A 27,321-nucleotide genomic window follows, 5' to 3' on the forward strand; every position below is an offset into this window, starting at 1 on the left:
AAGGTCTGCAAGTCAAAGTATAATATGAGTGATGAAGGAAGCTAGGCTGCAACAGCTCTGTCTGAATGCGCTACAGTTTTCACTCCAAGATTTTACCAATTACATGAAAGGAAGACTTTGACCTGTCAGTCTTTTTCTTTCCATATCTAGTCAACAACAGAGTATGACTTTCTCTCCTGCACAGTAGAACTAATCTTCCAAAATTCTGACAGCACAAGACACTAGCTGATAGAAAGTAAATAAAAATACTATAATATTTTAGATTTCTCAATTACATTCAAATTTTTATAATTCCTATTGAGTCAATGTAGGATCCTCTATTTTATGTGTTTCTTTTAAAAGTGGCCAGTAAATTATCTTGAAGTAACTTCATGTGTTCTACTACCCTGTCTTGGAAGCTGGGGACAGCATGTTTTGTCTGGGGAACTTGGTCTAATTTGAGGCAACAAAGGATGTGTCAAAAGGATTTATGTGTCACAGTACAGTGGTTTCCTTTTCCTCTGCATTGTTTCACTATCTCAATAACCTTGTAAAGAAGATGTGTTTTCTGCTCATCAGGTAGATAGTAGCCTGAGCCTGAGCAAGGTACAGCAAATTGTGCAGGTCACAATGAAGACACTCAGAATAAACTGTAGAGGGCCTCAAGGGGTGCAAATGCTGCAGGCTTCAGCAAGGAACAGGAGCCAACCAGCAGAGAGCCAGGCAGTCTCTTTTGCAGTCCCCATTCTGAAAACAGTAGCTCTTTGTTTGAATGCCTAATAGCACCTTCATCAAAAGACCTGAGCTCAGGAGTAGGCTGGAGGAGGGAATCTAGACCAGACAATAAAGAGCAGAGCTTAAAGAAATAATTTGTGTTAGTGAAGTTTCTCAGTCTACTTCTCACATGGACTTTCAAGACCTAACTCTTTTTTTTTCCTGTGGTTGTCATACTAACTGTCAAGATTTATAATCTATCCATTTTAAAAATTTCATTTATTGGACAATAAATTATTGCAAGGAGCTAATAGTCCATATTAATTTTTCTTTTGAGACAAGGTTCTTCTTATTTAGCACAGAGTGCTTGAGTTTATTTTAACTTTTGAATAAAACCATTATCCATTATAAGTCAAAAATCCTACAATCAAACTGAACAGTGGGTCAGGGTCTCAAAATCCAAGAGAAATGTGTCCAGAGTTGAAACAGAGCATGTCCCCAGGGTTTAGAATATTCCAGAGCACAAAGTAAAAAATACATGCAGATGTTTGGAGTTCAGTTGCCTCACACAGAAATCACTGCAGAAACAAGCAGAGCTCCAGGAAGTGTCTGTGGGTGTCTAGAACTGACAGGAGCTCCACCACGGGAAAAGCTCTCAGAAGAGCCGGATGTCTTGCAACCTGCAGGGGGAGGTGCATCGTTTTGCTTAGTTTCTGTCAGTGGCTAGAAATTTACAACCTGATTAAACAGGGTGGGAGGGACTAAGTTGGCATGCAAATTCCTAACAGGGTGGAGTCTCATCAGTTCTTAGAGTCTGGCTGGCTAGCAACAAGAAGATATCAGGCATCTCCCACTCCCACCCCCCAGAAGGTACTGGAAGCTGAAGGCCCTGTGAGGATCTAAGCAGGTAAGCAGGGAGGCCATGGCATGGCTCTACACAGAAATGTACATTCACTTCTCTTATTCTTTTCCATATGGTAATTTTCTCTGCTGATACAGCGAGGTCCTTTGGAGATTTCTTTTCCTGGTTTCTTTAATGGCGTGGCCTCCTGCACCTCTAAACCCAGAGGAGAGAAGAGATCTAAATAACAAGAGTGAGATAACACATTGCAATTCACCTACTAAACTTGATTAGTTAGCCCTGTACTTCCTCCAGTTTCAATGGTCCAATAGAGCGAGTCCGGGTGAGGACAGGCATGTTTCAACCAGCGGTCTGATTTGCGGGTCTGTATTTTGTCCTACGCTGCTGTTAGTCACAGTAACTTTTACAGAAGTGAAAGTGTCTCTTCTGGAGTGGAGTCTCTTCCCCTTTTGTTTTCTACAGCATTTGGCTAAGAATAGAAAGTAAGTTGATGTGTTTCTGTGTTTGGTAGACAGCTTTGGTTTCCAATGTTCACTGCTTTAGGAACTTGGAAACAAACTCAAATGCTCAAACAAAACTAAAGCAAACTCAAGTCTTCTAAGGCTCAGCTCGGCTGGCCGTACTATGACGTCACATAATTCCCAGTGGCAGTCCCACAAAAGCATGCTTTGTGCACCTGTATACAAACTTTTTACTTTTCCGATGGAGGATGACATTTCATGAATGTGTCTATACCAACTTCTAAACTTTGAACTTGGGATCCAGTTTCCTCACTTCAGGGTTAGAAGGGCTCTTTGCTGTGTAAAGATTAACTATTGAGTACTGGGTCATTTATTTAACTGGTCAATCTTAGAACAGTAGGATCAGGATTCTTAGCTAATAATAAGCTATTAGTAAGTAAGTAAAACCTTTCAACTGTAAAAATTTAGCTACATAAATATAGTCATAAAGATACAGTTTTCAAAATTTCAAGGGTATAACTGAGGACAAAATCAACTTCCTTCAAAACACATTGATATTTAAAGCTGTTATGAAAATATCTTATGAATGTGACTTGATGCTAACCACAGCCTCCTGCAAAAAGTTAAATTGAAGTTTATTTTATATAACAATGACCAAAGAGTATTCAGATGACTTGAATCAGGTGCATGACATGTTTGTCTACCTTTGCAAAATTAAACCATGCTAAGTACATGAAATATGAATTTTGACAGTTATGATGAACTAGGATTTAATGTCTTCATTTTCAAACAAATCATGTCAATATGCTTGGAAATGATAAGTCTAAACAAGGCATAAAATGATGTTTTGAAGCACTAATTGTCTTAGCTGGTGATATGAATGCAGAATTAAGCAGCAATTAGTGTGAACTAATCAAGTGCTCTCTTGGGGCGAAGGCCTTGAATGAGCATTTCAGCCTGTTGGAGCTATGCACAGAAGGGTATCCCAGAAGGAATGAGACCTATTTCAGCAAAGACACTCCGGCCCAGTATCTCCTCCTGCCTAAGGTGTAACAAGCCTGGAAGTGGAAGCAGCAACACTTTTGCCAGAAAGAATTAGATTTTAAAATAAAGACAGGCATCTGCAACTCCAGTACTCAGGAAGGAGAGTCATGAGCTTTAGTTAGGCCACTGCTGCTTCATGATGCTCTGTCTCCAAGTATGTTTTTAACAGGAAATATATTCACATTTAGACTCTGCTGGTGTGTAGACTTTATGTGGAATTGAAAAGAGAAACTAGAGGAAAAGGGAATAAAGTAAAGTTATTGGTGTTAAGACTCGAGAAACAGGATGCAAGAAAATAAGAGGCTGCTCTGGGCAGAGAGTTTTCTCTCTTTGAGCGGGGGTGGGGGGAGGGGGGTGGGGGTGTCTCTGTGGGTCTGACTCCATGCCTCCTCAAGAGAAGCACAGTTTGCTTCTTGGACACACTTGATGATAAACACTGCATTGGCCTCAGAGTCCATTTTTTAATCTGTTGTGCAGTCTTTGGCTTCTGGGTTAAGTAACTCTACCTCCTCAGTATTGTTACAAGGACTAACTAGACATAGGTGAAAACATACTAACACTTTTCTTGTTTGTTTTTGGATAGGGTCTGGCCATGTACTCAGGGCTGGCCTAGAACTCGTAATCCTTCAGTCTTTTCCCCAGTAAGAGTTCTGTGATATCGGCCACCGTGCCCAACATGATTCGCTTTTATATTGTTCACATGCTTTGTCATGAGGTCAGAAGCATTATTTTACTTTTTCAGAGCTATATGTCTGAGTCATAGTAGAGCTCAATAAACATTTTTTGAATTGGTAGTTAGAGAACTACCATTCTTTTCAGTTAGAAAGTCTCTACATTTGCTCACACAAATTATTACCAGTTGTTTTCTAGCATTATTTTGTTGTATGTTAAAATATATGTAAGTAACCAGGAAGACTGTTTCTAGGTTGCTGTTGTTTAAGACAGGGTCTTATGATGTAGTACAAGCTGGCCTGGAACTCAGTATAGCCCAGGATGATGCTGAATTCAAGGCCATCCTCAGCCTCCCTAGTGCTGAGACTGCAGGCATGAGTAAACATCTCCAGTTTCATTTAGTAGTATTGCACCAGCGATTCACAGATTGAAGGGCTGATAGCAAGGTTAAAATGTAGCCACAGAAGATTTCACAGTGTTAACAAATGCTCCCTGTGAGGATAGTGGGGTGCTGCTTGGAATATGACAGTGAATTAATCTCAGAATGGAAATAATCTCTCTCAGAACTCATGTGTCCCCAAAGAAATAGTAAAGTGCCAGCACTCCAGGTAAAATCCCAACATAAGGCAAACTCTTGACTCTGAGTTTCACTAGAAGTGTTTCTGTAATTGGTCTTCCTATGGTCAGAGTGAGAGAGGTCACATTCTCCTGGGAACAGCTAGTGTCACATAAATCACTGAGCTGTTTGTTTGGCTTCTCCTATTCAGCTGTCATTTTATTCTAGGGGAAAGCCTACATAAGCAACAATGCTTAGCAATGAGGTAACCAGCGTGAGTAATTAAACATGGTGTGGTGCCAGTATAATAGACTTTAACTGAGCCTGTAAGAACACACTGTCACAGGTCTGTAGTAAGGATACACCTTACAGCGAGGACGTAAAGCACCCCAGGATATTTAGCAACAGCCCTCGACAGGCCCCAGAGATTTGCACAGAGCTCAGTGTATAGCAGGGTTCTGTGACTCTCAACAGAGGACCAGCCTGTATTTGTTCGGAGTCTTCACTGTTTAGCCACAACAATTGCTCAGCTTGGTGACCTTATTTGCTGCTGGAATCACTGCACACTTTCATGGTTTAATAATCAATACTTCTGTTTCACTGAGAAAATAAGAATGAGTCTCTCATGACCATATGCTCTTGAGCCCCAGTATTTCATAGCTTCTCTCTGATTCTTTGCAATTTATGACCCTGTTTCTACCTGAATTAATCAATGTCTATCACAGTTCAAACTCTGGGAAGAATTTGCTGTTATGCTCAGCTAAATACTATGCCCACTGCCTCGACAGAGCTGCAGCAAGTCATTCGGACACAGCAATGCATGGTCAAGTGTTCAGGCAAGGACTAACTAAATGTGTCAGGTCAAGGGAGAGATGCTGTCATCTCTAGTCATGCTTCCTTCTTCAGAAGGTACCCCAGTTGGAACCAATTTCAAATCAAGTTGCAAGCATAACAAGTGTATTCTATCTTTCTCATCTGCACAGGTACCTAAAGAAACTGTGCTGTAGTTAGAGTTCAAAACAAAAGAAAGGATAGAAAATAAAATGGCACTTTAAAAACTTCTTCTATGCCAGGTTTGAACAAAACCCATTCTAGATTAGCATGAGGTGAAAAGCAGACATCATACACTCTCTTCATTACAATGGCCTTAGTGGCATCACTGTCTATACTTATGGAATTGAATGTTTTCTATGTAGGACTCTCTTCTGTGCAGGAGAAGCCATTGTCACCCTGTCTGTATTTTTCTTACCAAATGTACCATGAACTCACACTCTTTTCTCAATCCTGTAACATTTAAAAAATTATCTATTATTACTAGTATAAGTAATGTATAAGTAATGTTGTGTATAAGTAATAGTCTACGTGTGTGTGTGTGTGTGTGTGTGTGTGTGTGTGTGTGTGTGTGTGGTTTTTCTGCATTAGTACAGGCATATATGTGCCACGGTGCGTGTCTAGGGGTCAAAGGAAAACTTTTGGGAGTTGGTTCTCTCCTTTCACATTGTTCAGTCAAGGGCTTTCTTATATCTGCCAGACTCACACTCTAGGCTGGGTGTCCCAGGGAATTCTGGGGAGTTCTCCTGTTTCCACCCCCCATGTTTCTGCAAGAGTGTTGGGATTACAGATGTATGGCATATATTCGGATTTTTAACTTTGGCTCTGAGAATCAAACTCAGGTTGAAAGACTTACGCAGCAACTGCTTTCATCTGCTTTGCCGTGTCTTCGGCTCCCTGTTAAATTCTTATAATTCTTCAGAGTACATGGTGTTTTTCACTTAATGCAAATTACATATCTTTTCTTCACTCAAATCACCGAATAAGCCTATTTTCTATTCACCAAGTACCCCAAAGCCCCTTTGGGTCACAGAAGTTTCCAAAACTAACATCTGCCCTTGTCTACTTCACTCGATTTCCCACACCCTTAACCCTACAGAGTATTATGTGACCAAGCCAAGGTCATCTCCTGCCCTGGACCTTTCAGTTATAACCATCTTCCTTCCAATTGAGATTTTCATCAAGACAAAAGCACAGGGTCCCACTGAGGTTGGTCACTTAAGCCACAGCTGCATCCCATTATTCTGTCCCCTCAGTTCTTAGAAGTATCTACAACATTTACTACAGTATTTGTTCTCCTTTTCTTCCACAAAATGTCAACCATGTAAGAATTGACACTCACAGCCTTCTCCCCTGCCCTCCCACCAGTGTCGGGAGCTACAGGAAGGGAGCAGGGCAAGCACAGGTCCTAAAGGCTTAAGTGGATGTTGCTTACAGAACTACCATGTGTAAAACAAGGAAGTCTAAGGTGGGCTAGGTATCTTTCACACCTTTCTTACTCATCTTCAAAAGCCTGAAATTTCGGGGAAATATAAATCAATATGCCTACCGATGAATGGAGTTAAATCATGCAATTAAACCTCCATTGTCAGGCCAGTGAGATCACTCAACTGGTAAAAGTGCTTGCTGCACAGCAGGATGTGTCGAACTCACTACCCAGACCCACAGTGCAAAGAAAGAACTCATTTCTAGCAGTTTTCCTCTGATGTCCACACATGCTTAGTGGCATGTAGGTGTTCCCATATGCATTTTATACATTCTATACTAATTAATGAAGTAAATTTAAAAAAAAATATTAAACCCCTAATGGCCCCTCAGAAAGGTTCAGCCCACTTCCCCAAACACTAAAGAATTCTAGATAATTATGAAACAGAGTAGAATGTAGTTTCAAGAAACACTACAGAATACTGCTTGCTCTGGGGTGGCTGAGAAGCAGCAGGTGGTTGAATTAATTGCTCTGGTATCCTATTGAGAGAAAGAGGACATTCCAAGAGAACTTGCCTTTCCATCAATATCATATACATTACATTTGCATGTACATTAAAGACTCTTGTTAAAGTTTAAGTTATTTATAGCTTTAAAATGGAGAATTAGGTGTCTATACTTTTAAAAAAAAGGAACCTTCATTGTTACAACTTAGTAAAGTAGCTAGACAGAATGAGGTGAAACAATAAATTCGTGGTTTGTTTTTTTCAGATAAGAATGGAATGAGGGCTAGAGAGATGGCTCAGTTCACTAAGAGTACTTGTTTCTTAGAGAGAACCTGACTTTGGTTTACAGCACCCACACAGCTAACAACTGCCTGCAACTCCAGTTTCAAGGATCAGATACTCTCTTCTGGCCTTTGTGAACACTGCACACATAGGACACACACACACACACACACACACACACACACACACCACACACACACACACACACATACACATATATTCATGTAGGCAAACAATCATACACACAAAATAAAAATAAATAAACCCTAAAATTGAAAAGTAACAGAATGAGGAGGTTACAGGAGATGTTTCACTCAGGAAACTATCTGCCATACAAGCCCACAGACCGGATGTCAGATCTCCAGCACCTACAGAAAATCTAGGTGCAGCAACAGGCATTTGTAACCCCAGTATGAAGAGAAGGATGGAAGCTAACTAGTCCCTGCTGGAGCTCACTGGCAAGCCAGCTTAGGCTATTGGTGAGCTCCAGGATCAGTGAGAGCACTTGTGTCAGGAATGTAAGACTAAGTGCGTGAGGACAACACCAACACTGACCTTCAGCCTCTGCATGCACGCACACAGACGTGTGACCCACAAACACATATGCACACACACACAGAAACACATGCATGCACACATACATGTATATAACACATACACACAACCACAAAATAAAAAAAAAATAAAACAGCAATATTAACCATAAAAACTCTTCTGCAGCCTTAGCAATTTTTGTTTTTTATTTATATAGACAAGGTTTCACTATGTATTCCTGGCTGGGCTGGAAAGCTCTATGTGATCCAGGCTGACCTCAAACTCCTAAAGGTTTGCTTCTGCCTCCCTATTGTGCCACCACACCTAGCATAGTCTTTTCCAACATTTCTAAGTTACTACTATTTTCATTTTATATAGAACAAAATCTTTGGATTAGGTTTAAAGTGAGTAATTCCATTGTTCTTTCTACCATGTGGGTTGCAGGAATGGAACTTGGGTTTCCAGGCTTGACAGCAAAGGCCTTTACTTTTGGTGCCCTATCTCCAGCCACTTCTGTTGGTTTGATTTGGGGGAGGGAGGTTGGTTTCAGTATGTTGCCCTTCCTGGTGTGACGCACTCACTGTGTAGCCCAAGCTTGTGTCTATCTCTCAGTAATTCTCCTATTTCAGCCTTCCAGTTCCGGGATAACAGGTATGTACCACTGCTCCTGGCTAGAATTCTATTGTTTCTGGAGTTGCAAAAATGGGAATCTGAGTTTAAAATCATGGTACACTCTGTAAAGGGATAATACTCTGTAGAGAAGTGACGATGGCTATATTGTTTGATCATTTTACTTCCTTCTTAGATAACAGTTTGTGATGGAGCCCTCGTCCCTTGAGCTACCGGTTGATGCAGTGCGGCGCATCGCAGCTGAACTCAAATGCCACCCGACAGATGAGAGGGTTGCACTCCGCTTGGATGAGGAAGATAAACTGAGGCATTTTAGAGACTGTTTTTATATCCCCAAAATGCGGGATCTGCCTCCAAGTAAGACTACTGGGAAGGGTTTTATAATTCAATTTAGTAATTAATTTATCTCTGCTAAAGCATGTGATTGTCATAAGTCTTCAAAACCATTGTTCCATTACATAATAGAGCTGTTACAATTGTTTCTGAGAAAACAGCGGGCCCCTGACACTACCCTACCAACCCATCCACCTACCTGAGCCTCCTATTCTTTATGTTTCTTATCCTTCCTGAATATAATGCTCACAGGGTGATTATGCTGTCAACTACTTTTCTGAACAATACAGCAGCTGATTGAAAGTATAGGCAGAGGTGCTTGCTTGTTCTCGGCATTTAAAGCACAAAGCAATTCTTTTCAAAGCGATATTAGAACATGTCTTATTTTGTGGCATCTCATTGATGATAGATAGCATGGTGCTTGTCTGAGAGCTAATGCATTTGTGGCTAGAAGTATTAGGAGGCATAATATGTGAACAGCTTTCTTTTCATGCTACAAGGAAAGGCAACATGTGTCAGAGCTTCAAGAAACCCACACTGCATTTCTAATGTGACAAAGTGACCTCAAAGTTTCTGTTTTTAGGGAGAAAACTCTGTCTTTAAACATATGTATCCCAGGCACAAAAAATATGAAGCATCTTGTTTCAAGCTCCATTGCTTTATACCAGTGAAAAGGCTACAAGGTTGACTGGAATGGATTGCAAAGTCAGTCTCACGTGATATATATAATCCAACTTCTGTTAATTTTCCTTCAAATTTAATAAAGTGGGTACAATTTTGAATACTCAGAATCCAAGAACTTCCACTAACATTATTCATGATAGGTTTGGGTCACATATTCTCATTTGGCTTACACTCTCTGAACACCCTTGTGAAATGTGACACCTAGAGGATCGATCCATGTGTGACTGCCATGTCTAGCATCAGACATAATTTTGGAAAGATGAAAGTGGAGTGCAAACCAGGTGTCAGAAGATGAATATGCTTGCCTCAGAAGTGTACACTTAAAAATAGATGAGATGTAAGATTTTCTCATGGGGAACTTAGCATATTGTTTTGCTATGTATTACAACTAGAAGTTTCTGGGGCTCGTGAGATGGCTCAATGATTAAGCACACATGTTGTCCTTCCAGAAGATCAGAGTTCAATTTCTAGTACCCATATCAGGTGATTCACAACTGCCTATAATTCCAGCTCCAGGGGGATTCAATACCTCTGCCTCTGTAGGCACACAAATTAATGTTCACAGACCCACACAGAGACAGACAAACAGATAATTATTTAAATAATTTAATTTTTAAAAACAGCATTGCATATATATGATCATTTAAGAGCTGATGCCATTGTCCCAACCCTAAGAATAATATCCGCTTTGAGTTTTTGCCAAACAGACTTACTTGGGCAAGACATGGCTGATTCTTAAAGAAAATAAAGAGGGATGATAAATTGATTCAGTAAATAATTTAAATTGTTTTAATAAATCAAGTTTCAGATGGCAAAGAAAAAAATAGTTCATCAAGACAAAGTAAGGTTTCTTCGCGAGCAGCCTGAGGGTGAACTGGGACTGTATTAGAAATTCTGTTTCTTAGTTCTGGCCCAGAATTATTGAATACACAGCCTTAGTTTGAGGCCACTGTCACCTACTCTAAATGAAACTGGGTGGTATACTGGAGGTGGATCAACTGATCTCCATTCTTGTATTCCCATTCTGTGTGTGTCTTTCGCTAAGGATTCAACCATTCAACCAACATTTCTTCACCATTTTCTGGTATGACTCACTTTTCTCAGAATAACTGAGTGAAGTGAGTAGTGTTTGATTGTGTGCTTGAATGTGTATCTAATTTGAGGAGACAGATATTAAGGAAATCACGAAGAACTCAATGTATGCTCTACTCTGAGGTATTGCCCTGGTAGAACAGTGATGATGGGTGTTATTTTGCTCAAGATCATACGGGATGGAAACTTTGATCTGGTGACATCTGTGTAAGGGATGATAAGGGAGAGAGAAGGTGAGCCCTGTGTAGATACAGGAGAAGTAAGCTGAAGAACAGCTCAGGTTTATACTATTAAAACAGAACAGAATCCAACTCAGGAGCAATGACGGTGGCTTCTCTTCTGTGTTTACTTTTTACAGGCTATAGATGCATCAAAAAATCAGTATTTTAAGAGTATAGAACAATGCCATAGCAGGTCATTCTGGGAGACTAGCATAAAAGCCAAAGCAAGGAGCTTTAAATGCTGAGCGACAAGAAACAAAGCAGGCCAATCAACAAGATTGGGAAAGGAAAAGCAACAGGACTCTCAGTGGTAGAATTTTTTTTTTTTTTTTTTTTTTTCTGTGCTACAAGATCTTGCTCATTGCCCAGTCTGGCTACAAACTGATGGTTGTCTTCCAGCCTTCCAAGTGCTGGGGTTACAGGTGTGTGCCACCCTTCTCAACTCTAGTAGTATGTGCCTTAGAATATTCAGAAAGCACTATGTTTATTGACCTGATAATTTCTGGGTTGACTGTTTGATTTTTGCAGTCCTTTATACACCCTAGATATTAATACCCCATCTGAGCTGTAGTTGTCAAAAATTTTCCCATCTTTTCTCAACTCCTTGCCTGTGCACTTGCCTTGAAGTATTTTACTTATGTTCTCCTCTAAACAGTTTCAAAGTACCAGGTCTTACAACAAGTTCTTTGATCTATTTTGAGTAGATTACTATGCAGGTCGGGAGATAAGACTTCAGATCTAAACTCTACAAATGCAAAAGTACATGCAGAAATCCTACTTTGTCCAGACCCATTTGATAAAGTCTGTTTTTTCTTAACAATGTTTTTTTGTTTTATGTTGATTTTGTATATGAGTCCACTGTCCATTTCCACCTCTCTCCCCATTCCAGTTCTTCTTGTATCCCCAACCCCTTCTCAAATCATTACCTATATATGTTTTATAAATATACATGTGTATGAATGTATATATGAGCTGTATATATGTATACACATCCACATCCACAAATATGGCATCCTTATAATAATTTGTTGGTATATTTTTGGAAGGCCCTCTATTCTGTTGTTCTGCATGTCTTTTATGTGCCAGTACCATGGTGCTTTTGTTATTGTGTCTCTGTAATACAACTTGGGGTCCGGTTCTGAAGTATCTCCAGCATTGCTCTTTATAATATAGAGTTGCTTTTACTGCTTGGGGTTTTTGTGTTTCCATATGGTATTCATGGTATTTTCCATGTCTGTAAAGAATGACAACACTTACATTTACTCAGCAGACTGCTTTTGGTAAATAGTTATTTTCATAATCTATATTATAAAAATGACTACTATATATATTATATATATGGCATATATATGTAATTCTGCCAATCCATCAATGTAAGATATTTTTCTATCTTCTGTGAGTTTTTATTATAGAAGTCTTTCATCTCCTAGGTTACATTTATACCTAGGTGTGTGTGTGTGTGTGTGTGTGTGTGTGTGTGTGTGTGTGTGTGAAGCTATTACGCATATTTTTTAGCCTTGATTTATTTCTCAGGAAGTTCATTATCGGTCTAGAGAAAAGTTACTGATTTTCTCTCCTGCATTCTTCTTGAAAAATATGTATAAGGTCTAAGAGTTTTCTTTTCCATATGGGAGCATTTGCAAGTGAGAATAATTAGAATCTCTTTCCTAATTATACTCTTTTTATTTCTCTCTCTTGATTTATCACTCTAAGACTTTGAGGCAGGTGGATCTCTGTGAGTTCAAGGCCATCCTGGTCTACAAACAAGTTCCAGGACAGACTCCAAGGCTAAACAGAGAAACCCTGTCTCAAAAAAAAAAATAGTTCTTGGATAATGAACTTCTTGAAAGAAGAAATACAAATGAGCAGATACTTGAAAAGTGTTCAACATCCTTAGCCTTTATGAAATTGAAACTGAAAATTTTCTTTAGATTCCCTCTCACACCAGTTGGAATGACTAATATCAAAGCAAAAACAAAAACAGAAGAAAGAGGGAAAAAGTCAAATAACAACAAATACTGTCAAGATGCAGGGAAAGAAGAATGCTCCTTCTCCACTGGTGGGAATGTAAGCAGACACAGCAACTGTGGAAAGGAGTGTTGTAGCAGGCTTTCTTTTAGACCACCAACCAACTCTCTAATCATGACACAGACACCTGTTAGTCATAATGAATGCTCAGCCTTAGCTTATGCTCGTTTCTTGCTAGCTCTTTTAACTTAACCTGTTTCTCTTTAACTACGTTTTGCCTTGGGGCTTTTACCTTTCTTTCCTTCTGTATATTTTACTTTCACTGCTTTTCCATGGCTGGCTGGTGGCTGCCTGGCTTCTGGCCCCAGGCATGTCCTTTTCTTTTTCCTTCATTCCCTCCTATTTCTTCTCTCTTATTTTTCTAGAGCCTACATTTCTCCTCCTATTTATTCTCTCTGCCAGCCAGCCCCACCTGTTTACACAGTTAAGATAGTATTCTACAACAGTATTCTACAACAATAGTATTCTACAGCAGAGGGTGTTCAAAATCGAAGTCAGAACTACCATACTACTACACTCGTGCCAATTTCTTACATATTGGAAGGACTCTAAGTTGGTACGCCACAGAGATGCTTGCATATTCATATGTTTTTGTTTATTTATTTGCTCTGCTGTTCAGAATGGCCAGAAAATCAAATGAGCATTTCATGTCTAGCAACAAAGGAACAGATAGAGAAATGTGCTACATGTAATGTGCTGCTATACAATTGTAAAGAAATATGAAAAAGTTACATGTCCAGGAAATAGATCAACTCATTGTGCTAAGTAAAATAATTAAATATGTGAGCACAAATACCACATGCTTTCTCCTCTATGGGCATTCAGAATTACATGTGGAAGTTCTTAGAACTAGGAAAGAGAAGAGGAGCTCTTAGGGGCAGGGAATCAGTTGATGGAATACATGGAATCAGAAAGCAGATGGAGGACTGACTATGTGTGGGAAGGAAGAGAGCCAGTCAGAGGGAAGCAGAAGGCAAGGGGGAGAGCAAAGGAGAAATAAGTGGGAACAAAGGACCCTGGCATCTGTGTGTGAAAATGTCATAACAAAATTGATTGCTTCATATGCTAACATAAAAAATTAATTTTTAAAAATTCTTCAAGGAAAAACTACAACCTACAGTTTTCTATTTTTTCTTCATTGAATACAAGATTAGTCTAGGTTTCCAGTAGAATTTTTTGAAGTGAATAAGCTTTAAAAACATTTTCTGGGATACTATTATGGATAGGATGAAAATATTCTTACTGAGCTGGTGATATTCTTAATGCTTCACATTGTTCTGCAGGTTATAGCCAAAAATGGAAGGAAGGAAGGAAGGAAGGAAGGAAGGAAGGGAGGGAGGGAGGGAGGGAGGGAGGGAGGGAGGGAGGGAAAGAAAAGAGAAAATGTGAGTAGTATATAGTGGTTGTGAGTAAGGGCTGATAAGACCAAAGAAGTAAAAGTAATGGAAGCAAGGAAAGCGGCTGAGCTTCAAGACAGACTTGAAATGCTTATTAAACAGTAAATTTAATGTTAGCAGATGCTGCACCAGCTTTATGGTGTAGGTTAAATAGCAGTGACATGATTCATGTAATTAGCTTGTTTTAGGTAACTACTCATCTCAAAAAATGTCTTTTTCTGCTTTAGTATGTATGGCCTTCATTTAGAGTTCAGGAAGGTAACAGCTAAGTTTCATAGTAGTAAGAAGCATGTGGTGACAAAGAGAAAACAGAGCAAGGTGTGTCCTCTTCTTTGAAAAGGATTTCAGGTTCACCTAACATGTCCCCACCTAACTGGAAAAACAGGAGTGCTGATAAAATGTATTTTTTTTTAATTTTAAAAAAGATTTATTTAAATGTATATGTGAAGTTGCATGTGTTTATCCACATTACATACATATAAGTGTCCTTGTGGCCTACAGGGCATCAAATCTCATGGAACTGGAGTTCCAGTCTGTTGTGAACTACCTAATATAGGTGCTGAGAACCTGGGTTCTCTGCAAAAGCAGTAAACATTCTCAACTGCCAAGCCATCTCCCCAGCCTCACATTCATTCTTAATAGTCACATGCCAAGCTAACAATTCTAATACTATAAAGGAAAATGAGAGTGGAATCAGGGAACATCTAACAGCTGGGTTAACAGTGATATTATAAATTTGAGAGTCATCAACATTTAAGTAACATTTGAAAATATAGGTTTGAACATTAAAAACCGTACATCCCACTGGAACAAAATTTCTGGAAGCAAAACAGTAAGCATGATCCTGTAAAACAAACTATTAACAGAGTTAGAAAAAGTGAATCAGGGAACACATAATGTGTGTAGAAAGGCATTCAATAGAATGAGAGTGCTTACTACCTTCTGCAGTCACAGAAGCTAAATCCAGCAGTTAAGAAAGTGTTATTTAATAGGCTTAATTTTAATCAAGTCCTTGGAATGATAGTGGGGATGGATTTTTGCAAATGTAATTGAAAGATTGGAAACTGGAATTTACAGGCATTTTCCAAGAAACTTTCCCTTGAAAAGAAGAAAACCAGAGATCACAGGGAGAGAAAGGAAACCCCAGAGGTCTTTGATCATGTCTGCACTTTAATAAAAAGAATCTGAGAGGAGTATGAGATAGAAAGATAAGTTTTCCAGCTAAGAGGAATTTATATTAGCTCTATTGTCTGTCCTCACATATTCAGCTCATGGAACCCACAAACCTAAGATGATATAGACTGTTAAAGAAAATCTTTGTCAATTCTCAAGAGATGGGCATAGTGGGCAAGGTCTGTAACTGGAATGGATACTTCTTGAAGAACTTTCATGTCCCCATCTCAGCATTACATCATCCTGGCAATACAGCCCATGCCTTGCTCTTCAGTGTCACAGAGGGTTGGAAATAAAATGTGTTTATCAAGCATCCAGGGTTTCACCCAAGTGTGGGGGCAAGGTCTACTTTCCCCTTCAGTGGTTGCCTTAGTTACATTTCTATTACTGCACTAAAGCACCATGACCAAGGCATCTTATAAAAGAAATAATTTATTTTGGCTTATGGTTTCTGAGGGTTAGAATCTATGATGGAGGAACAAAGGAACAGCTGAGAGCTCACATCTTGATGCACTACCACAGACAGAGAGAAACAGTGGGAGTCATATGAGTCTTTTTAAACCTCAAAGCTCCTATCTAAGTGACACACCTCCTCCAACAACGTCACACTTCCTAATCCTTTCCAAACAGTTTCACCAATTTGAGACTAAGTGTTCAAATGTATGAGCTTATGAGAGTTGTTTTCATTCACACAATCACAGTTATGTATATTTTTCCCTAAAGGGAACTTAACTTCAAGAATATAGGGAAATTCTTCTGAAGTCCTCAAAATGCATTTTTTCTTTGGGAGTTTTCCACCCTATAATTTCCAGACAGCATAGAAGACTAATTAACTCAAAAATTACTTAAGACTATATCAGTTGTGAAGGTAAGTCTGGAAGTGAACCATATTTTTCTCAATCTTCCTCTTAGAAGATAAAGTCCCAAGGGCTTTGGATGGGCATAGCCTTGCATCCTCATAAAAACAAAAATAAAAGCTAAAACCATCCACTCTTAGTAGCCATGGATTGCCTATAGCTATTTATCTATTGGTGAATCCAAGTAAGATTTATCCCATTCACACTGGCATCTCAAGTGGTGGGTACCATTTTTCAGGTATTATTTAGGTGACCATATTTTTAAGATTCATGGCTGCACCTCTCTATCATACACAGAAGACACTATCGTCCAGTAGATACCTGGTCCTCTATCTCTTAGGTTATACAATCCCAAGTGGGCAGCTCTGAATACCTATACACTCAAACAACACTAAAGGGACTCAACAGGTTGTATTTATAAATTAATATAGACATATGTAACAATAATAATTAAAGAATAAGAGGACATAAAAAAGAAAGGGAAAACTAGTGTTCCTACAGGATAATATCAAGAAATCTAATAGTATTAAACTGGACTTAATGAGATGTTGCGGTGTGTGATGTTAGTATTAAGCCACTCAGCAACACACAATGATATGAACTCATTCCATTCTGAACAATGGTAAACTAGGCATAGGTACAACTTTTATTCAGTACAATACATAAACCAGATTAATGGGTCTTTACAATGTGAATAAATCTCTGTCGTCAGACACATGGGCACCATTTTACAAATTAGTGCCAGATCTTTGTGCACACATGAGTTCAGAGGCTCATGTGTGACTGACTCTGTATGGTTTTCTGAAAGTGCCTGCTACTGAGAGAGGGTTATTTTTGTCTTAATTTTTGTTTGGGTGATGATTTTGCTGTAGGTTGCACAGTAGCCAGCTTCAAAGGGCCCAAGTTCATGTACCTCTGCTAGAAAACTGAGAGTTTAGTTTATGTTCTGCTACTGACATAAGGGGCAAGGGCACTGGGAACATGTTGTGCAAATGTCCACCTTGCTTTCCTCCATGTGGCCAAGAGCCTTGACGCTGGATCAACACGTTGCTACTGGAAAATCAGATGGAGGGCACAAGTAGAAAACAAAGCAATAATTGCAATATCTCGTTCACACAATCTTCAGAGGAACTCTGCTCTGACAAGTAAAGGAGAACTAGGATTCTCCTAGAATTCGGACAGACCTCCAAGTTTGGGGTTTCTGGTTCTGTGAATTCCTCAAAAATAGGAAGAAACACTGAAGCTCCTTTATAGTTTGGTTATATTTCCAGTTCTGACTTTTTTGCCTAATCTACAGGTGGCCCTTAATCATGAAGTTATATCCCAACTAGCTTATCACAAACTGAAAATGAATTTGAAAGTTAAAAACTATGAGTGGAATTTTAAGTCTGTTAAGTTGAACCAACTCATGCCTCTGCTGTCAGTTCTCCAGAACCATCAGACGGCCACTAGACACACCACAATAGACTCCAGTGTCATCCTGGAAGTGCTTCACAGTGTCAAGTTGTGTCTGACTGCTACCTAAGTGCAAAATACAGGCAAGAGTTTCCACAGTTCAAAGTCAAGTAAATACCCATTACACCAGTACTGAATAAAAAAAGAGCTTTATTTTAAAAGATTTTTAAGGCAGAATATGTTAGTACCCTCATCTTTCATTTTAATGGCCAGGAACAGAATTGCTCCTTAGGAAGTTTGACAGGCAGAATTATATGTATTAGATAATGGAAGAAAAGGAAGCCTTCCTTCACCTATTGCTTTGCTTCTGAGGCATCTTTGTCTTCAACTAAAGTTTTACCTGATTTCTCAGAGGACCGTGATCTCAGATTTATGGACATGAGCCTAAGTCCCAGCTAAGTGCTATTGCAGAGTGCTGAGATGCCGCTCGATATTGCCAACAGTAATAACAAGCCAGTTACATTACTACCACAATTATTAAGATTGGAACAATTTTACAATTAGTCAGTGTGTACCTAGTGAGTTCAGATTATATGCTTGGCTCTTTCTGGTAATGGGGGGCTCTGAATAATCAAAATGTGAACGAAACAAGCACATCTGGGCCCTCTGTGTTTTCACCTAGTGATTGTAACACAACCAGCAACCATTTTGTGTCCATTAACCTGCAAAAACACTGTGCTTCTTTGAAGAACAGAGTATCTTTCATTTATTTCCTTTCCCTTCCCCGTCTTTGCATTCTGCCCATTTCCCTCTCCCTGTCCTTTAACATGAAAAGAAATTCTCAATTGAGATGAAATTGAAAATAAAAACAAAAGCAATTCATTTATTCTTTCTTAAATAAATAGTTATGATGTCCCAGTGATAAAACAAAACTCTGGATCAGGATTCCAATCAGACGGGGCCACACCACCAGTCCTGGAGAGGAGAGTCAGGGAGGAGCATGGGGTAGGGAGAGTCCTATGTCTAAGGTCTATTGCACAGTTGTCATGGAGGTAGCAGAAATGTTATCAACAAGCTCAATAGAAAAGCTCTTGTCACTATAGTCATTCCAGGCACCAGCAGATGGATACAGGAGCTAGACACAGTCATCTAAGCTGTTAGTGTCAAGGTTTTGTATGCTGGAGTCTCCCATGCCTGAGCCAATTACTAAGCAGAGTAAAAAAAAAAAAAAAGCTGTTTTGAAATGCTCTGAGTGGGCAGTGCCTCCAGTTACACTTTGTGTGGTGGTCTTGCTGTTCCTTCCCTGGCCCTCTGGTATCCAGAAACACCTGGGAGGCAAGGAAGAGGGATCAGGTGGCCTTCTAAAGGCCTCATCTGTGCAGCAGCCACAGATGGCTGTTCCAGAGAGGATGGAACTGAGACTCATGGAATACTTGCAAAACTAGGCCAACACCTCAATGCAGAGCCCTGTTTCTACTCCCCCTCCCTAAGCCTCTGAGGATACTGCCCAGCACTGATAGTGGGCACTCAGAGAGCCTCGTGTCAACAGCCAGGAGACCAAGAGGCTGTGGGGAGAAAGATGTGTTTGAAAGGAGAAGATCCTTATTAGCAACCTGAAGGCACTGGGCAGAACTGAAGGCAATGATCTAAAATCCATCCACATATGCTCACTGCAGTCTTGGTGTTTGCTCTATAGAAAAGAGAAACAAAGACAAGGCTTAGGATTGTCACAGTGGCCCATCACCCAGCCTGTCTGGCCTTATAGTCTGATTGATCATAACCTCGGAACATTATGTCAAAGTCAACCATGCAAGGCTTTGTTGGCACACGAAGGACACTGTAGCCTAGGAAGTAGATTCTTATATTCGCCTCTTATATTCACCGATAAGTTTTATTATTCTTGGCATGGAAGATAACCCAAGAGGAGAAAGATTGGATAGCTCCACCAGGAAAAGAAATAAGAGGGAGTCAGATACAACATGGAGTTGGCCACGACAGTAACATGGCCTTCCTTCAAACTTCCAGTGGCTGGACAGCTATCATTCCATTTTTATCAAAGTGGGGCTGAACATACAGCATATACAATGGTGCACTGAAAATTGAAATTCCAGCTTAGAGCCAGGCAGAGTGGCACATACCTTTAAAATTCCAGCACTCAGGAAGCAGAGGCAGACTCTGTGAGTTCAAGGTCACCATGGTCTACATAGGGAATTCCACGACAGCCAGAGCTACCTGTCTCAAAAAAAAAAAAAAAAAAAGGAAGGAAATAAGGGGGAGAGAGAGAGAGAGAGAGAGAGAGAGAGAGAGAGAGAGAGAGAGAGAGAGAAATTCTAGCAATTTCAAATTAAACAGTTCTGTAATAACATCTGAATCCCACCTGTCAGATAGCTGTTCACTAATGTTATCACGTCTTCACATACACATATAGGGAAAGACATGTCACATATGAATTCTTTCAAAGCAAATAATGTAGTTTTGGAGTTAAATCTCACAGAGGTATTTCATTTTCTTTGATTTCTTTTTCTTCCCCTGTGCCCTCAGGCCAAAAACATCACCATAAATGCTCTTCTGATAGCTATCACAACAATCTGTCCGGAGACAATGTTGTCAAAGCAGCTCTGGGGCCTGACATGCTTCCCACGTCAGGACCTCGGCCTTGACAGCTTTGCGTTTTTATGTCACTCTGTACTTTGACATCTCCAAAGTACAAAGTGCTGTTCTCTGGTTCACAGAGAAAAGAATTTCAAAACTGGACAACATTTGTTTTTTAAAAAGAACGTGTCCTTCAAAATAATTAAAGAACGTTAATCTTGTATTCTAATTAATTCTAATAACAAACATCAATTGCATAGAAAGAAATTTGAAGGTTTTATCTTGCTGAAAATGAATGAGTGCAGCTGCCGATAGTCACACTGAATGCTGATGTATAAATTACAGTCAGGACTGTGGTTCATACACCCTGAGTTCACACCAGGCACACAGTAAACTCAGTCGCTAACGTATGAATTCATTATACAATCATTTTATTTCTAAATATTCTGTATGCATTTTAAAATGTTCTGCAAAGCTACATAGTCACTTCTGGGTTCCCTTCATAATTTGAAAAAAGATGATGAGGAGGATGATGATAAAGAGCTGGAGAGATGGTTCAAAGGTTGAGAGCACTGGCTGCTCTTCCAAAGGACCTGAGTTTGGTTCCCAGCACCCATGTCAGACAACTCACCAACTCCTGTGCTCTATCACCGGGAGATCTGATGCTCTCTTCTGGCTCCTGTGGCCACTGCACGTGCTTGGCAGACAGATACACACATGAATGAAAGTAAATGTAAATTAAACCTCTAATTAAACATTACAATTGAATGTAACAGTAAACTTCCACTGGATTCTCAATATGAGATCATTATTGCTTATGTTTGTGTATCTGCTCTGAGGAGATAGAATTGTTCTGAGAGAGCAGTCTTTGAGACAGCTGACCAGAACCTGTCACCTAGATCCCAACATGAGCCACTTGACTTACTAAATATGCTGAACAATATACATTTAATCATGTGAAAAGTGGGACGATTTTGTTCACAAGGGCTCTGTTATTGAATCCTAAAGCATTTTAAGTGGGATTCCTCAAGTCTTATATTCCTGAAATTACATGCCATACTAAGTGGGATGTAAAATATCCTTTATGGCCTCAGTAATTCCATTAAACTTGAGCAATCTCTGTGTTTTGCTCATTTTGTGATTTTTGAGAATTGAGTTGAGTGAAAGACTTCCCAAAGTAAACCTGGATAGTTCCTTGGACGATTTTTTTAATGCTTAATAGAGGGGCAATCTATAGGAACAAGTTAATTAGAATCTTTTATTCTAGCACAGATGCTGGTATTTCTTTTCAGGTTTTTTTAAAATGATAGACTAGAAAGTAAATCTAAGGAAGCACAAGAAGACTTGCTTGGCATTTACAGTATTTTTAGAATCATTATTTCATTAACAGGTCATAATCACTTTAAACAGCAGCAACCATATTAGGTATAAAATAATTATATATATATATATATATATATATATATATACTTACATGATTTAAAAATAATAAACAGTTTACCTCTTTCAATCATAACATACCTGGAACTGGTATGCAATGTATTTTCAATTAAGAGCTTGTGTGAACAAATTATATTACTAAGTGAATGGTCTAAACATCTAATGAGCCCATTTTGTGTGTGTGTAAAGTGGTATAATAGAAAATTCATACATATAAAAGACATAAAGCTCTACTTACCGACATTAAAATAATTACAACTTAAAATAGCTTCATTAGTATGCCTGCCATGACTAAAGGTGTATTTCCTTTGACTTAATCAACCCTGTAAAAGCCAGCAGAACTTAAGTCACTCCAAAGTGCCCCACTTGGGAAATCTACTTGTAGGATTCAGTCATCTCCACAGAAGGTTTGGAAATCTGCTTTGCCACCAGAGGTGAGAGGTAGTAGCAGCAGACGTGAAATGTCAGCTGAAGGGAATAGTAACTACTCTAAGGGCCTGGTGGTCCTATGTGGAGAGAAGTTTCTGGAATACTTACAATAAGCTCCCAAAGGAAGGAGTTAACCTAGATGCACCAAAGCCTGAGTAAGCCTTCCCTTAGTTTCTGTGCTCTACAGTGTCCTTGGTTTGGTTTTGATCGTCATTTTCTGCTCTGATGGAGGGATTGAAACAACATCAGCAACAGAAAAACAAGTCAGACTTTGTTTTTCTGAATTTAGGACAAGCGTAAGATGAAACTTCGCATCCAATATGACACAGAAATTTCACTTTATTTTTAACACATGCATACAGCGTGTACTGATCCAATCACGGTGGTGAGCAGGTACAGTTCCCTGTCAGAGCTTTATGTTTGAAGCCATCAAGTCCCTTTCTCCTGCTTCTCCATGATGTGCCAAACAGTTAAGATCTATATCCTGCCCATTGTGCAGTGAGATACCAGAGTTTACTCCTGCAGCTGAACTTTGATACTCGGTTTTCTGACCTGCCTCCAAACATTTGTCCTTATCTTGCTCAACCTTTAGTAACCACAATTATACACTCAAGTTGGCTTTTTTTCATCATCTATGTAAAATAACAAGTAGTATTTGGCTTTCTTTGTCTGGCTTCTCTGGTTGCTTGACCAAACTTGGAACTGTTAAATAATTATAGGGGTCATTGTTTTAAACTAGGTCCTATCTTGGACCAAGACTGCAATTCAGTTGCGGTGATCTGCACTGAAGGCTGATGGAGTCTGCCATCAACAAAGTAAAACCAAGCTATTTAGCTGACCTTCTAAAAGACCAAGAGAAATGGGAGATAGGAGTCAACTGTGCCAGATGGGGTGCTTCAACCTTACTCCTCTGCATCCTGTAATATGTAATCCTTGAAAAATAACCTGAAGGAAGGAATCTGTGTTAACAGAGCTGTTAGTTTCTGTCATTTGCCCCTGTCTTATATGGAAATCATCATCTGGTGCTTCTGTTTGTACTTCCTTCTGTCTTCCTGTAAGGAATCAACTTTTTATTGATGAGGTTATTGTTGTTGTTTTTTTTTTAACTGTTTTTATTTCTGTTTGTTTTGTTTCTTTTTTAGCTATATCTTCGTTGCATAGCCTCAAGTAGGTATTAAATTCTCAGTTCTTTTTGTGAAAGCCGGGTACAGGACTTAGTCATTGGAACACTAATTCTATGTTATACATTGAAATATTACTTGACACTACAATTATAAATAAAGTCAAATAATACCTTTCAAATAAGTTGCTGTCATTTTGTTCTCACACAAATTATATCCACTGAATGACAGAGTAAGTAAAGACCAAAGTGATTGCATTTTTTATTAATTAACTTGTTACTCAGATTTGTAATAGTGTGTTTCCAGAACCTCATATTCCAAATAACCAAACTGTAGCCATGACCGAGTATGGAGACTTCCAGAATAAATACAAATTTTTGTCTTAAGTTTAGCTTAATAAAATTATATAAAGTTGAAATTCTTAAGTGCTTCTACAAGTTCTTAAGTAAGTGTGGAGTGAATTAAACCTTTGTGGAGACCGCTCCGGGTTGAAAGATATCCTTTTAAAATCCATGTTGAAGGTGAATGAGATAGCTCAGTGGCTGGAGCTGCATGGTATCAAGTCTGATGATCAGAGGCCAGTCTTTGGATACTACAAGGTAGAAGGAGAAAATGACTCCTCAACATTGTCCTCCAACCTCCACATGCTTATAAAAAAATGAAAATGCCATGTGGAAAAAAATGTTACTTTAAAGATTAGTCATGTTAGGCTATCCCTAATCTACCATGACTTTGTATTTTTATGAACAGAGGCAATTAGGAGGCACATTACAGGAGATACAATGAGGACTGCACATGAAGATAGCCATCTACCAGATAAGGATAGAGATTTAGAAGAGAGCCTTCCTCATGGGATGCACAGAAATCAACCCAGACAACAATCTGATGGTGGGCTTCTACCCTCCATTGCCACAAGCTTCTCTGTGTTAGACCTCCTCATTTGTGAGAAATTCTTAGAGAAGAACTGTCCTGTTCTTAAATTTTGGAATAGTTAAATTGGAAATAAGTCCAGAGGGCTTATAATGCAAAGTGTTGCAGCTGCAACATATTGTAGATACTTGGCGGATAAAGAAATTAAGAGCATACAAGAATTTCTCGGTGACCTAGGGAGAAATTCAACAACACCTCTTTGATTCTTTTAAGCAGACACTCATGAGTTCATGGCCACCATTCTTGTCTTAGGTGTTCTCTACAGGTGCTTCCATGCTGATGGAAAAACCAAAAACACTGCAGTAGAGATGGTATGATTGACAGAGCCGGGTTCATGAAGAGCAGAGCCTGACCTGGTGTAGAACAAGAGTACTACTCGCTCTTCTGTCTACTTGAGGTTGACAATACAAAAGCAGCAAGTGATCAAACCTGGACACAGATCCTCAGGGCTCCAGATCAAGAAGCCATTCGAAGCAGAACTAAACAGTATGGACTAAAAGGAAAAAAAAAAAAAAAAAAAAAAAAAACAGGGATCACCTCTACTTCCTCCTTCTAGTAAGAGTGAGATCAATTCAAAGAAAATTTTCTTCTGATGGACTAGAAGGAAATAATTAAAAGATAATCTCAAAAGATGTCCAAAGAATCAACCTCCTCAGGTGTTAGGATGTAGCCAACTTTGGGGGTTCCACTAAGATGGCATTTATTAGTCATAGTTCACTTTAAAAGTAGATTACAATAGCTCATTCAGGTGAGGGTGAAAACAAAACCAAAACATAGAGATGGTAAAAACTCTGACATAATTGGAAACCCTTAATTCCAAGAAAATAGGTATGTCAGTGCCATCATTTCTACAATAACTGGTTTGCAGGACATCAAATTAAACATATACTGAAATAAAAGAAGTTTTCATGATGAAAAAATATCCTGAAGAACATTAACACCTGATATGAATCAATACTAGCTTCATTTTGGAAGAAAAGAATAAATTTACCTCAGAGAAAAGGCACTCTGTGTGTGTGTGTGTGTGTGTGTGTGTGTGTGTGTGTTAGAAGGAATCTCACATTAGTCCATGAATATGAAGCACTAAAGAAGGCATCTAATACACTCACAAGATGTCAAGTTGTGAAAGAGTGGGGGTGGGGCACTACGGACTTGGAATTATATATGTACCCAGACCTACATTCTCAGGAGTTGCTCCTAGAAAGCACTGGAGATAGGAAAAATACAAATGCATTTTAGAAAGTTCTAGATGTGGACTCAAACTCTAATGTAATAGGAGATAATTATTAGTAATGATTGATGTGACATCAGTAACAATTGACACAATCATCTTAACAACAAGAAACAATGAGTCTTGGCTAGCCTAGCAACTGATGTAATCAAGGGGATATGGCTTGCACAGATGCAGAGTAACCGCTAGGCACTCAGGGAACACATAAATGTCCCTATGATTCCAAAGCAGTTTGGAAATGCTCTGTTCAACCTACTTTCCTTTCTTCTTATTTAATATAGAAAAAATAGTTGTGCTGTAACAAACAGCAAGGATTAGAACAAGAAGAAAAAGAGAAACTATTTTTGGTCCACATGTTCATGAACATGAACGCTCATGATAAATTCTGTTCAGCTGCTGTCTGGTCTGAAGACCCTCTGAACACCCATCCAGTTACTTACTTGATACTATTTGATGCTATGTCCTTAACAATTATCACAGATGCTGTTTCTGACAATGAGTTCTTGAGAGATTTTGTACAGTAAGTTATGTGTGAACATACATAAGTTTCTTCCTCAACCCATGTCTCAACTCTCCTCAAATTGCTGACCTTATGCTCTCTGTCCCCAAGTAAATAATTTTTTCTAAAAATTTTAAGAAAAGGAAGGGAGAGTGGGGGAGAGAGAGAGAGAGAGAGAGAGAGAGAGAGAGAGAGAGAGAGAGAGAGAGAGAGAGGAGAGCACTGTAATATTATGAGGGTTGAACCTGCAGGCAATATCATCCAGGTGAATCAATGACTGACTGATGAAATTTGCTTAAAGGGCAATAATGTGATAAAAATAAAATGAAATTCATTTATGATTTTTCTATATGACCTATCTATAAAACAAGTTAGAGTTAAGAGATGGAAGATCATGTTAGAAGTATTACTTGGCAGTAAAACGCTTGGCTACATTGTACAAGGCCTTGGATTCAATTACCAGGACAAAACAAGGAAGGAAGGAAGCTCAATTTGAAGAAGAGGGGTATTTTATTTTGTACAATTCCAAAGTCATTAATACTCTACTTTCTGTCAAATTATTGGAATAGATATAATTTTGATTTTAAAACAGGACCAAATTCACTAGCACAAGATTTGATAGCAGATTTTGTGTCTTTCATTTTGGAATTTCCTTTCCCTCTTCCTGCAGGTCTGTAAGCTGTATAGGGCCCCGCAGAGCCTCTGAACTCCGATCCTGTAAGAAACTCTTCTCTCCTGTGTACTCTTGTCCCAGATTCTATGCCATAGATATCGACCTCAATGACAGCAGACCCTTTCTCCTATCAATCTCCTCCCCAGTCCCCAAACATATTCAGGGGAGAGGCCTTCTTTTCTTTTAATAAAATTATTTATTTATTTTATATCTCAGCCACAATTTCTTCTCCCTCCCCTCCTCCCAGTCCGTCCCCCACACCCCCTGTGTTCCCATGACCCAATCCACTCCTCCTTCCTTTCTGTTTAGGAAAGGGCAGGTCTGGGGAGGCCTTCTTAATGCATGCAGTTATACAACTTAAAATTTTCCTCACAGTGACAAAATAGCTGAGAAAATTAACTCCAAAAAGTGAAGATTCACATTATGCTCACATTTTAAAAGGTTTTTGTGCACAATTAACCACTTGAACTTGCCTGGACCACGCTGAAGCAGAACATCATGATAAAAGGGTGTGAAAAAATAAAGGGGCTGTGCCCAGGAAACAAAGAGAGAGAAATTGGAACAAGGTCTAGCCTCCCAAATATGGCACAATTACTACTTCCTTAAGCTGGGTTTCAACTTCTAAAGTTTCCACAGTTCCAAAATAGCATCACCAGCAGGGGTTGAAAGCTAACACATGAGCCCAGGACCATTTCCTATTCAAACCCTAAAATCCCACCCCTGACCCCCA

At 39.1% G+C, this 27,321-nt stretch overlaps 1 protein-coding gene across 1 annotated transcript in view; it reads left to right on the plus strand.

The window, feature by feature from the left end:
- The first annotated feature begins 1,423 nt into the window (after positions 1 to 1,423).
- The window catches only part of Kynu (kynureninase), a 137,593-nt gene continuing 111,695 nt past the window's right edge, over positions 1,424 to 27,321 (plus strand). The window contains exons 1-2 of the mRNA XM_028881967.2: positions 1,424 to 1,600; positions 8,672 to 8,853. Of these exons, the coding sequence (XP_028737800.1) occupies positions 8,685 to 8,853 (169 nt within the window). The 5' untranslated portion in view covers positions 1,424 to 1,600; positions 8,672 to 8,684. The remainder of the gene's footprint in view (positions 1,601 to 8,671; positions 8,854 to 27,321) is intronic.

This window comes from Peromyscus leucopus, chromosome 4 (assembly GCF_004664715.2).
Source record: "Peromyscus leucopus breed LL Stock chromosome 4, UCI_PerLeu_2.1, whole genome shotgun sequence".
NCBI lineage: Eukaryota > Metazoa > Chordata > Mammalia > Rodentia > Cricetidae > Peromyscus > Peromyscus leucopus.